The sequence below is a fragment of the Xenopus tropicalis genome, chromosome 9 (genome assembly GCF_000004195.4).
Source record: "Xenopus tropicalis strain Nigerian chromosome 9, UCB_Xtro_10.0, whole genome shotgun sequence".
Lineage (NCBI taxonomy): Eukaryota > Metazoa > Chordata > Amphibia > Anura > Pipidae > Xenopus > Xenopus tropicalis.
The window spans coordinates 45,063,834-45,076,830 of NC_030685.2; the positions used below are offsets into that span (position 1 = coordinate 45,063,834).

Genomic DNA, 12,997 nt, shown 5'->3' on the forward strand with positions numbered 1-12,997 from the left:
CAGTGGCAGCTTTCCTATTCTCTGAGCATGTGTGTAACTTGATCCTGTCTGTTGTTCTGAGCTACACATGCCCATCAGCCAATCAGAAGCGGATCTGCCAGAGGGGAGGGGGGGGAGGGAATGAAACACATGTGCAGTATGAAGCAAGGAGGGAAAGGAAGGGAGAATACCTTTTTAGAGATGGCTGCCTGTTCTAGAAAAGTGAAGTAAGTGTGACTGAGTAAATATTTGATTAGGTGAGCCAAAAGTGTGGCGTTTTTACTAAACAATAGGAGGACTATTGGGCATTATGCTTTTTAACTTTGACTTGCATTCTCCTTTAACAACAAAAATTTGGAATCCTGTCCAATCAACTGTTGCAATGATGTTCAGTCAGAACAACTGTAAGTTTTGCGATCATTTGCACCTCATCAGTGTAACGATAAATATACTATTTTATCAGATTGTCCTAAAATTGTTCATTTCACACAACAAAATTAGTTAGGCTTAGAGCAGAGACACATGGGCTACACTGCAGAGTTCAGCTTGTCCTAACTTCGCTAACATCACTAGGTTATGCTAACAAGGAAGCACCATTGGCTCTCCTGACTCGGCTAGACATTCAGCAGAGGAATAGAAGGATATTGGAGGTGCAGGAAATGATTTGCTTTTTTTGCATAAACTAGATCCAAAAATATGCTAAAAACTCTAAAAACTTAAATTTTGAACATGTTAAATCCGATTAGGCTAAGTGAAAAATACAATTTATTTTTTTTTAGGGCCCAGAAACCTACTTTTCTTAAGTGTGCTTCACAGTTCTTCAGCTATCCAGCCTCCTACTTTGTGCATTTGCGTGTATATTAGAGCTTGTCTGTGTTTGTGAGAGTTACTCTTAGCATACTGCTTCTCAGTACACGTTGGTAAGTGTGTGCGTTAAGCTATGGAACAAATTTAGAAAGCTGTGTAAAAAAAAAAAAAAAACAGAGCTAAAATGCTAAAACCACACATCACCATAATGAGGCCAGTGTAAAATCATGTATTTATAAAGATGTGTAGTGAATGTGTTTTTTTAGAATATAGTTATTGATACCCTTGTAAATTGTTAATTTATTAAACATCAAATATATATACCGTATTTTTCGCCATATAAGACGCACTTTTTCTTCCCCAAAACTGGGGTGCGTCTTATACGGCAAATACGACAAATACCATATTGACTCACATACAGGTGCCCTGTTCCCCATGCTCCTCATATTCCCCAGAGCGAAGCCGTGCACCCACCAGCGGGATATACTCGAGTATATATATACTCGAGTATATCCCGCCGGCGGGGAACAGGGCACCTATATGTAAGTCAATATGGCAGCACGCTCGCAACTGCCAGTATATACTATACTATATACTGCAGCACCCAAGAACACACACCCCCGTGGACGAAAATAAGGAGCACGGGGAACTTGTTGTGGCACCTATATGTGAGTATATAGTAGTAGTATATAGTTTACACGCATTGTATGTGAGGAGCATGGGGACTGCATTGCATTGGGAGGGGAGTTTACGATCTTAAGCTGTTGGTGATTTAGAACCGATTTATTTTGGGGGAAATATAGATGGTGATTCAAGAGCTTCAGGTTACTCAATTGATTTGGTTCAGAATGTTTTTTTTCTAGATTTTCCTCCTTTAAAATTGGGTGCGTCTTATATTGCGAAAAATACGGTATATATATATATATATATATATATATATATATATATATATCAAAATAAAACAGCCAGCACCAAGGGTCTTTGTGTTTCAAAAAATCTCTCGTGTATTAAAATTGCATGTACAACCGACGTTTCGGCCCCTTTTGGGACCTTTTTCAAGGTGCAAATACATACAGCAACTCAGTTTAAATAGCCTCCTCCCATGAATCCAGGGAGGGCCAGTGACATCATATGCATATTAACCCCATAGTGACCATTAATACCATATACTAATTATATATTTTATAAAAGTGCATTCATACTTCATAATAAATCTGTTGCACATATTCAATACCCCAATCTAGTTAAAACTGCAACGATATTAAACAGCATACATGTGTATAAAATTGCCCCCACATCTATAAATACTCGTGCAACATTGTATATTATGTGAACATTATGTAAACCATATAAAGTGCAATTTGGCTAAATTAGTAAAATTTAAAAACAATACATGACTATGCACAGTTTCCTATGTCCATGGTCCCAAAGTTTCCCATATTATTAACCCATTGACTCCTATTCGTACAGTTTTACCTTGCTTAAATATAATACATTCATATAGATTATATGACATTTATAGTACCTATACCCGGGTCAATATAATACAGTAATACATCTTAATAGGTATTATTTTTCTGTCAAAAAACAGTTCAATTGCAACGTGGTGTTCAGTCCCCTTGGTGCAACACATCCCAGCTTGTGAATCCAGAAGGCCTCCTTTTGCAATAACAGTCGATTGATATCTCCCCCTCTCCTTGGGATTTTTACACAGTCTATTGGCATACATTTAAAAGAAGAAATAGAATGTCTCGCTTTTGCCCAATGCTGTGCAATCGGTTGCTTTGAGATATCCTGTTTCCCCTTCTTTTTATCATACTCGGGATCCAATGCTGCCCGTATAGTGGAGCGGTGCATACTGATCCTATCTTTCAATTGTCTATTTGTTTTTCCACAATATATTAAACACAAACAGACAATTGAAAGATAGGATCAGTATGCACCGCTCCACTATACGGGCAGCATTGGATCCCGAGTATGATAAAAAGAAGGGGAAACAGGATATCTCAAAGCAACCGATTGCACAGCATTGGGCAAAAGCGAGACATTCTATTTCTTCTTTTAAATGTATGCCAATAGACTGTGTAAAAATCCCAAGGAGAGGGGGAGATATCAATCGACTGTTATTGCAAAAGGAGGCCTTCTGGATTCACAAGCTGGGATGTGTTGCACCGAGGGGACTGAACACCACGTTGCAATTGAACTGTTTTTTGACAGAAAAATAATACCTATTAAGATGTATTACTGTATTATATTGACCCGGGTATAGGTACTATAAATGTCATATAATCTATATGAATGTATTATATTTAAGCAAGGTAAAACTGTACGAATAGGAGTCAATGGGTTAATAATATGGGAAACTTTGGGACCATGGACATAGGAAACTGTGCATAGTCATGTATTGTTTTTAAATTTTACTAATTTAGCCAAATTGCACTTTATATGGTTTACATAATGTTCACATAATATACAATGTTGCACGAGTATTTATAGATGTGGGGGCAATTTTATACACATGTATGCTGTTTAATATCGTTGCAGTTTTAACTAGATTGGGGTATTGAATATGTGCAACAGATTTATTATGAAGTATGAATGCACTTTTATAAAATATATAATTAGTATATGGTATTAATGGTCACTATGGGGTTAATATGCATATGATGTCACTGGCCCTCCCTGGATTCATGGGAGGAGGCTATTTAAACTGAGTTGCTGTATGTATTTGCACCTTGAAAAAGGTCCCAAAAGGGACCGAAACGTCGGTTGTACATGCAATTTTAATACACAAGAGATTTTTTGAAACACAAAGACCCTTGGTGCTGGCTGTTTTATTTTGATATTTATATGATATCCCGTGCACAGGGGCAACTGCAGAGCAGCAGATTTTGGAGTGTGGTGCTGTCGTGTGGACTGTTTTATATATATATATATATATATATATATATATATATGAAATAGTGGCTGGCCACCTGCTATATACACTTTTTTTTTTATAGAACCATCATAGTGGACTTTGGACTAATATCAGATGTTTCGTATGTGCCACCCCATTATGCCATATTTTTAAAATATTCCTCTCCTCGAGAGATGAGAGTTTACAGCTCAAAAGCCCATTTATTGTGAACAGATTTGTTTTGTTTGGGGATGCTCAGGCTGTGCCAAAAGTACACATTAATTAAATAGGCTTGCCACCTGGCCAATATTTCACCAGAATAAATACCAACCAAGGCCGGAGCTGGTTTACAAATTTTACCTGCAATATAATTGATCCCAATTCCTGCTAAATCTTACCTTCTCTATCCAGAATGCCAAGAATAAGCCCTGCAAACCACCATCCTACGTCACATTACAATGAGCACATCCCTTTTCTTCTATTGAAAAGGTGGCAACCCTGATATCAGATAAGTTCCCAAGGACCAGATCTGGGTATTGAACCAGGGCCACCATGAATAACAAAAAGGTGGCATAAGGTCTGAACTTTTCTTCACAAATATCATAAGTTATTGTGTATAGTATAACACATTTTTATTTTATTTTTTTACAGATCATACTTAATTCATATATAAGGGAAACTGTGGGCAGCTTGCTGGGTTTTGTGAATAAATTCATTGTCTATAAATCATCTCTCAAGCCCCATAACCTTAACATCTAGTTACTGTATAAAAAATATATAGCAGAGACACATGGGCTACACTGCAGAGTTCAGCTTGTCCTAACTTCGCTAACATCACTAGGTTATGCTAACAAGGAAGCACCATCGGCTCTCCTGACTCGGCTAGACATTCAGCAGAGGAATAGACCCATGTTAGATTGTCAGAATGTGAACTTTCCAAAAATATATGGTTTTCTGGGGGTCTCTGTATAGTTAGGGGGTGTTACGGCACATAATACACTGTCAGGGGGCTCTGTGTGCAAAAGATGAGTTGGCGAGAAATCCATATGCACTTTTCATTTTGGGGTCAGTACATGCCACAGACTTTGGTATATCTATGCATATTGGGCATCAAACTGTTCAGTAGACCTTAGGTGTTCTCTTTGGGGTGATTTGCCATTGTATGCAGATAAATGTGGCAAACTGCAACATTTTTATTCGATTTTCTGAAATGTCATAAAAACCACTAAGTTTAGGAAACCTTTGCAGATTGTTACTTTGGTGTAGAAAGGACCCCTTACCCATGTTGGATTTGTCAGAATGTGTACTTTCCAAAATATAGGGTCTTTAGGGGTCACCCTACAGTTCTGCAGCTTCTACCCCTCATAAAACTGCCATGTGCTTATGAATTAGGTAAAGATAAGCCATGAAATTAGTGTGCACAAGGTATATTTGGGGGGTCTCTAAGTGCCATGTGCTTTGATAAACCTATGTACAGTGGCATCAAACTGTTCAGTAGACCTCTGGGGTTCATATTTAGGGTGTTTTATCTTGGTACCTAATGACCTGTAGAAAATAAGATGCTGCATAGTGGAAGTTTTGAGGTGATTTTTGGAAATGCCATAAAAATCGTCAAACATAGGAAAGCTTTGCGGCTTGGTACTTTAGAGTAGAAAGACATGGGTACCCATTTTAGATTTGGGGGAATGTGTACTTTCCAAAAATATATGACTTTCTGGGGTGAATGTACTTTTTACTAGCTTTATCCCACATATAATGATGTAAATGTGTTGATTTTGCAGAAGGTGAAATTACAGAAATTGCAGATCATATGGGGGTATGTTCCCATTGGGGCCCCTACATGCCCCTTACATAGGTAAACCTATGCATATTGGGCATCAAACTGTTCAGTGAACCTCTGGCATTCATATTGAGGGTGTTTTATCTGGTTACTTTATGACCTTAAGGAGATAAGATACTATAGACTGGAAGCTTTGAAGCGATTTTTAAAATATTTCACAAGTTTTGATAAAAACCAATAACTTTAGGAAAGCATTGCAACTTGGTAGTTTGCAGTAGACAGACAGTTGTGCCTACTCTGGATTCCCCAGAATCTGTTCTTTTCTGGGATAAACCTTCTGTTAGTGGAATTTTTGGCCTTAAAATCTAAAGTATTCAGCTTTCTGGAGCCGTGCTTTGGAAATATGGTAGTGTACTGCAGGGAGTTTTTGACCTATACAAGTGAGAAATCTCCATAAAACTATATATATTTGGTATTAGCACGTTCACGAGACATGTGACTTTCCAAATCAGTTGTATTTTCATGCATAAAATAATATTTGTTTCTGGTGTATGTGTTTATATTATGGAAAATATTTTTTTTTTCATTTTTTAGACATTTAGAAGCCTATATCTTGTTACAGAATTGGAATTACACAAAAATTATACCATATTTTGAAAGCTTAGTTTATCCTGAAAAAAAACGATATATTGTTTTCCTGGGTAAACTAAAGGTCCCGCTGAGGAAAGACCCCTAAAGTGAAACAGTGCAAAATGTTCAAAAACTGTCTGGCAGTAGAAGCTCCGCTTTGTCCAAAACGGCTGGCAGTGAAAGGGTTAAAGGGCTCTTGTGTACTGTGGTCAAGTTTGTGTTTATGTTATGAGTTGCATTGCAATGAGTTCCGCCAAGGTAGATTGCTTCTCTCAGACAGCCAACAGAGGCTCTGTTTCTGTGCACCACCTCTGTGTTACCACTTTCTACCTGCCTATTCCTCCCTGCTATATACATAGTCTGTTATCTGCTATGCCAAGAGAGTGCCAAGAGAGTGGATAGTTTTGGGAGACATAGGACGAGGAAGGGACTTGCATAATGGGTCTTGTTATTTTAGACCACCCTAAGAAAAAAGGAACCATATTCCACTACTGAAGGGAGACCAGAGACCACCATTCTTCCCAGTAATAACCCTTGGACTCTTGATCTTTGAAAGAACAATATCATGGACTGCAGTATACCAGCCTATCTGTAACTTGGCTACACATCTGTGGGACATACTAAGAAAACCTTTCCAGTTGATGGTGTTGTTATAAACTTATGGCACCATCTTGTGCTAACTGCTGAATAAAAATGAATAGAGAATCATATCCCTGAACTTTAGGTTCTCTCTTTACTGATAAATATACCATGCTATGGTTTATGGGTCATGATGGCCTTTTACAATGATATACTTTTATATTTACTCACTTATCTGGCTGCTACGAGGGTTTGAATGACAAACAAATATAAATTAGGAAGGATCTGAATAGAAAGTTTAGTAATAAAATACTGAGTAATTCTGTATGTAGCCTAAATTATCTCAGATATAACGTTTTCCTATAACTCTACCACAGACAGCTTACAATATGTAAAGAATATTCCTTCTCTGCAGGGATGTTTATAAATGCATGGTAGCTGCTGTACTGCTCACTGCTGCAATGTAGCTTATCTATAGAACAAGCATTGTCTGTAAATAAATAATACCAAATGCATAATCTGTTTTTATTTATTTCCTTGTGTTTATATAGAGTTGACATATTTCCACAATGCAGTCCCTGCCCCATAGGAGCTTACAGTCCCTATCACATTCATACACCAGGGTCAATTTATTCAGAAATCAATCAACCTGCCTGTAAGTTTTTGGATTGTGGGAGGAAACCAGAGCACTTAGAGGAAACCCATATAGACACAGGGAGTCAGTGCCCTGGCTGGGATTAGACTAAGGACCCCAGCACTAAAAGGCAGAAGTGCTACTCAATGAGTCAATGTTCCGCCAACAAATTAAAGAACATAAGGGCTGATTCACTAAAGTGTGTTAATTTTTATCGTACGCTTTTTTGCGTTAAAATAGACGCTAAAATTAACGCACAATTCACTACAGTATTACCACGTGCGTTAAGTCGCACATCGCATGCGTTAAATTTCGCGCTACCACATGCATTCATTTTAACGCATGTGTTAATTTGCGCGCCAAAATAACACTAACGCATGATTCACAAACACTTAGACGAGCTAAATATCGCATTAGTCTATATGGACTTTGCAGTATTATTTATTCAAGTATGTGTTGGCCCTAGAGTGATGCAGCCTCCAGTTTGCAGGGAAATGGTCATTTTCAGTACAGTAATTTTCCATAAGTATTGGCATGTATGGCTAACATGGCGTGCGTTTTTTCGCACGCGGCAACTATTTATACGCGGTGCGTTGATTAGCGCTCCTTCCGTCAAATACCGCACAAAAATAGTCTTCGCGACTAAAATAACGCAAGCAGTATCGTGCGTAAATTAACGCAAGTATGCTTTGAGTGAATCGTCGCGAAAAATTAGACGCAATAAAAATTTTAACGCATGCTATAAATAACTCATGTTTTAACGCACTTTAGTGAATCGGCCCTATAATGTGTATATTTCCAATATACATTAAAAAACAATTTTTACTGGTTTGAAATTATTTCTAAATGCTATTGCAATTATTCTCCTGTCCCTTTCTGCAGTGTCTTTAAACAATGTTGTTTAATAGCTATAGCAAATGGGACATTTTATTGCCCACGCTTAATTTCCCCTACAGGGATTAAAGTAAATCTCTGGTTGTAAGGCAAATTTAGGTTACTACACAATGCATTTACTATGAATAGTGTCTGTGGTAAAACATATGCATCAAGAAGGAGCATAAAAGGTAATGGCCAATGGGATATTTTGGTTGTCTGCACAAAAACAATAGGGTTTTTTAAGAAACAATTTTGACTGGCTCATAGTCAGTAAATACATTGCTGGCTTCTACCTGTTTATCTTGTCCAAATGTTCGGCAAGTACAAATGGCTTGTCCTGAGCAGCATAACTCTGTAAAATAAATGGTGTAAGATTAATAATGGCTAAGTTGAAGTTGTGTATTTCTGTGACTAAGGACACAGTTGCTCAGTAACACTTTAAAGTCTGTCAGTGGCAAAGTCTGGCTTAAAAAGTGGCAGAGAAGAAATCCTCCATCATTGTGCCAGTGTTGGACATTCAGACTTGTGCTAGTAGACCTTCTATAGGCAGCAAACATTGGAGGATTGAACTGGTTAGTATCCTCTGTGTGAAAGAGAAATTCCTTTTGTTAGAATAGTGTGGCAGCCAGAGCACATAGCTCTGTAGAAGATAGGATGCAACTGCCACAACAGCATTCCAGTGCACTACAATGGGCAGATCATCAGTCACAGACTTCACAAGTGGGCTTATTTATTTTAGTGTGTAGGCCAACATCTCCGGTGATGTTGTCCACAACAACCAATCAGATCTTTGCTTTTGGTTTTTAACTTGTAGGTGACCATTAAAATCGAATTGCTTATTGGTTGCTATGTGCAATATCAATAGTGATATTGACATACACACTATAATAAATATGCTGCATTATTGGTGTGATTTGTATTGTGACTGACGATCTGCCCTTTGTACTGTACCTGACTGCTGTTGAGGCAACCTTCTCTTAAGTGGTCAGATCTGGCTTTTATTTATTAAAATAATGATTTTGGCAGGCAAACAGTCTCCTCTGCATCTCTTCTAGAACCCTATTTGAATGAACCCTGCCTGCCACTATTCTAAAAAGCCTAATATAAGCAATGTCCTATTTCACATGACAGCACATGCTGTAGCTGTCCAAATAATTCTGCAGGCATTTTAACTAGGTGATCTTTGATGATTTTCAATCAATTAAACTAGCCTATCAATTTGATTTAAATTCATCCATGTTTAAATCTAAAGGAATGAATGAGTAGAGGAACATTAGCATGCTCCCCATGCACCCCCACCTTACATGTCATTCTAAGGCGCAAGGTAGGAGCAGCAGATGCGCAGCCCACATCAGGGCTCTGCTGCACAGTTTAATGCCTTTTATTCCTAGGATTACCCAAGTATATTATTGCTAATGATGTACAAAGTATTCAACAACAGTGCACAATGCAACAAAATAACTAAGATTCAATCAAAACAATAACAGCAATAAAAATATTATTGCACAGAGAGTCTCAGAGGTCAGAGTCCCAATTTAAGTAGTCTCACTGTGCATTGAACCCTTTATGGGTACAATCAATCAACAGCATTGTAAAACACCAAAGTAGTAGGAAAAAAGGGATGTAGCTTGATTAAGCATTCATTCTGGCAGTAAAAGGGCTTAAATGCCAACGACGTGTCCCATACTGGTTTTTTTTTTTTTTGTTTGTTTTTCATTTTTCACACTTTTATACACTTATTTACACTCATATACACACTTACACACTATAACACAACTTTTACACATGTACACACATGTATACACAAACACTTTGGTTTTTTTTGTTTTTTTTTTTTCATTTTGCCACTTTGTTTTTAGTTTCTTTTACCTAAAAACTGTTTATTTTGACAGCGTGACTATTGGATCAGATATTCTGACCACTAATTACACTGTCATGTGACTTATTTTGTTGTTTCACTGATTTGCACAATTTTTGTGGTTTTATCGCATTTTATCCCTTTTATCCCTAATCTGTTTTTAGCGTAGCTTTGCCAGGTGTAACTTTGGTGTACAAAAATAACTTTGCCTATTTTGAATTCATCAGAATGTGTACTTTCCAAAAATATATGGTTTCCTGGAGGTCTCTGCATAGTGAGGGGGGGGGTTTCTGCACATAATACGCTGTCAGGGGGCTCTGTGTGCAAAAGCTGAGTTGGCAGGCGAGAAATCCTTATGCGCTATTTTCATTTTGGGGTCAGTACATACCGCAGACTTTGGTATATCTATGCATATTGGGCATCAAACTGTTCAGTGGACCCCTGGCGTTCAAATTTAGGGTGTTTTATCTTGGTACCTACCACTATGTGGGAGATAAGATGCTGCGAAGTGGAAGCTTTGAGGGGATTTTTGGAAATGTCATCAAAATTGCTAACTTTAGAAAAGCTGTGTGGCTTGGTACTTTGGAGTAGAAAGACATGGGTACCCATTTTAGATTCGGGGGAATGTGTACTTTCCAAAAATATATGACTTTCTGGGGTGAGCATACTTTTTACTAGTTTTATCCCACATAAATGATGTAAATGTGTTGATTTTGCTGGAGCTGAAATAACAGAAAGGATAGATCATATGGGGGTATGTTCACATTGGGGCCTCTACATGCCACATACTTAGGTAAACCTATACATATTGGGCATCAAACTGGTCAGTGGACCCCTGGCATTCAAATTCGGGGTGTTTTATCTTGGTACCTAATGCTATGTGGGAAATAAGATGCTGCAAACTGGAAGCTTTGAGGGGATTTTTGGAAATGTCATCAAAATTGCTAAATTTAGAAAAGCTATGCGGCTTGGTACTTTGGAGTAGAAAGACATGGGTACCCATTTTAGATTCGGGGGAATGTGTACATTCCAAAAATATATGACTTTCTGGGGTGAGCCTACTTTTTACTAGCTTTATCCCACATATAATGATGTAAATGTGTTGATTTTGCAGGAGCTGAAATGACAGAAATGATAGATCATATGGGGGTATGTTCACATTGGGGCCCCTACATGCCACATACTAAGCTAAACCTATACATATTGGGCATCAAACTGTTCAGTGGACCCCTGGCGTTCATATTTAGGGTGTTTTATTTGGTTACTTTATAACCTGTAGGAGATAAGATACTATAGACTGGAAGCTTTGAAGCAATTTTTAAAAAAAATCACAAATTTTGATAAAAACCAATAATTTTAGGAAAGCATTGCGACTTGATAGTTTGGAGTAGACAGACAATTGTGCCTATTCTGTATTCCCCAGAATCTGTTCTTTCCAAAAATGTACAATTTTCTGGGATAAACCTTCTGTTAGTGGAAATTTTGTCCTTGAAATCTAAAGTATGCAGCTTTCTGGAGCAGTGCTTTGGAAATTTGGTAGTGTACTGCTGGGAGTTTTTGACCTATACAAGTGAGAAATCTCCATAAAACTATATATATTTGGTATTGGCACGTTCAGGAGACATGGGACTTTCAAAATAATTTTTGTTTCTAGTATGTGTGTTTATATTATGGAAAATTAGATTTTTTTTGCATTTTTAGACATTTAGAAGCCTATATCTTGTTACAGAATTGGAATTACACAAAAATTCTACCATATTTTGAAAGCTTAGGTTGTTCTGAAAAAAACGATATATTGTATTCCTGGGTAATACAATACGAGTTCCGCTTTGACCAAAACAGCTGGCAGTAAAAGGGTTAAGGCAGCAAGGTGCAGCATAATACTGCAAGTTATTTTTAATTCTTTTTATGTTTTAGGGTATTTTGCTATTAAATGATCAGAAATGGCTATCATTCAAAATACAGGTATCAGACCCCTTATCGGGAAACCCATTATCCAGAAAGTTGTGAATCACGGAAAGGCCATCTCCCATAGACTCCATTATAAGCAAATAATTCTAAGATATAGTTAATCCTTATTGGAGACAAAACAATCCTTAATTACTGTTTAATTTTTTTTAGTAGATTTAAGGTAGGGGATACGTATTACGAAAAGACCCCTTATCTAGAAAGCCCCAGGTCCTGAGCATCATGGATTATGGGTCCCATACCTGTACTAAATTATTACTAAATTAGGAAAGACATTTCTAAAACCACTCTATGTGGCTTAACTCAGATGTAAGGAAGTTATTAGGATTAAAGACTGTTTGCTGTCTCCTTGTACAAACCGCCAAGTAAAGAAAAGACTTCATTATAAGCAAATAATTCTAATTTCTAAAAATGAAAGATTTCCTTTTTTCTCTGTAATAAAACAATAACTTGTACTTGATCCCAACTAAGATATAATTAATCCTTTTTAGAGGCAAAACAATCCTACTGGGTTTATTCAATATTTAAATGATTTTAGCAGCCTTATTGTATAGAGATCTAAATTACGGAAAGATCCCTTATCTGGAAAACCCCACGTCCCAAGCATTCTGGATAACAGGTCCCATACCTGTATCCAATTTAAAAGGCTTGTAAATATGCTAAATGCCAACTTTTTTTTACATTTCAGGTAGTTCAGGAACCTACTAGGAAAGATGCTCTTTTGACTCTGATAATTACATATTTAGTTACATAGGGTTTAAAAAAGACCAGAGTCCATCAAGTTCAACCCTTCCAAGTAAACCCAGCACACACAACCTATACTTACCAATCTATGCCAATACATACATAACAATATATACAAACGTTAATACTAACTGTAGATATTAGTATCACAATAGCCTTGGATATTATGCTTGTTCAAGAACTCATCCAAGCCCCTCTTAAAAGCATTAACAGAATCTGCCATTACAACATCACTAGGAAGGG

At 37.3% G+C, this 12,997-nt stretch overlaps 1 protein-coding gene across 2 annotated transcripts in view; it reads right to left on the reverse strand.

Moving 5' to 3' along the window:
- hibch (3-hydroxyisobutyryl-CoA hydrolase) overlaps positions 1–12,997 on the reverse strand; it is a 102,879-nt gene that overhangs the window by 17,816 nt on the left and 72,066 nt on the right. For both annotated transcript variants that reach the window (XM_031892663.1, NM_001016188.2), the window contains one exon: positions 8,478–8,536. In XM_031892663.1, coding sequence (XP_031748523.1) covers positions 8,478–8,536 — 59 coding nt within the window. The remainder of the gene's footprint in view (positions 1–8,477; positions 8,537–12,997) is intronic.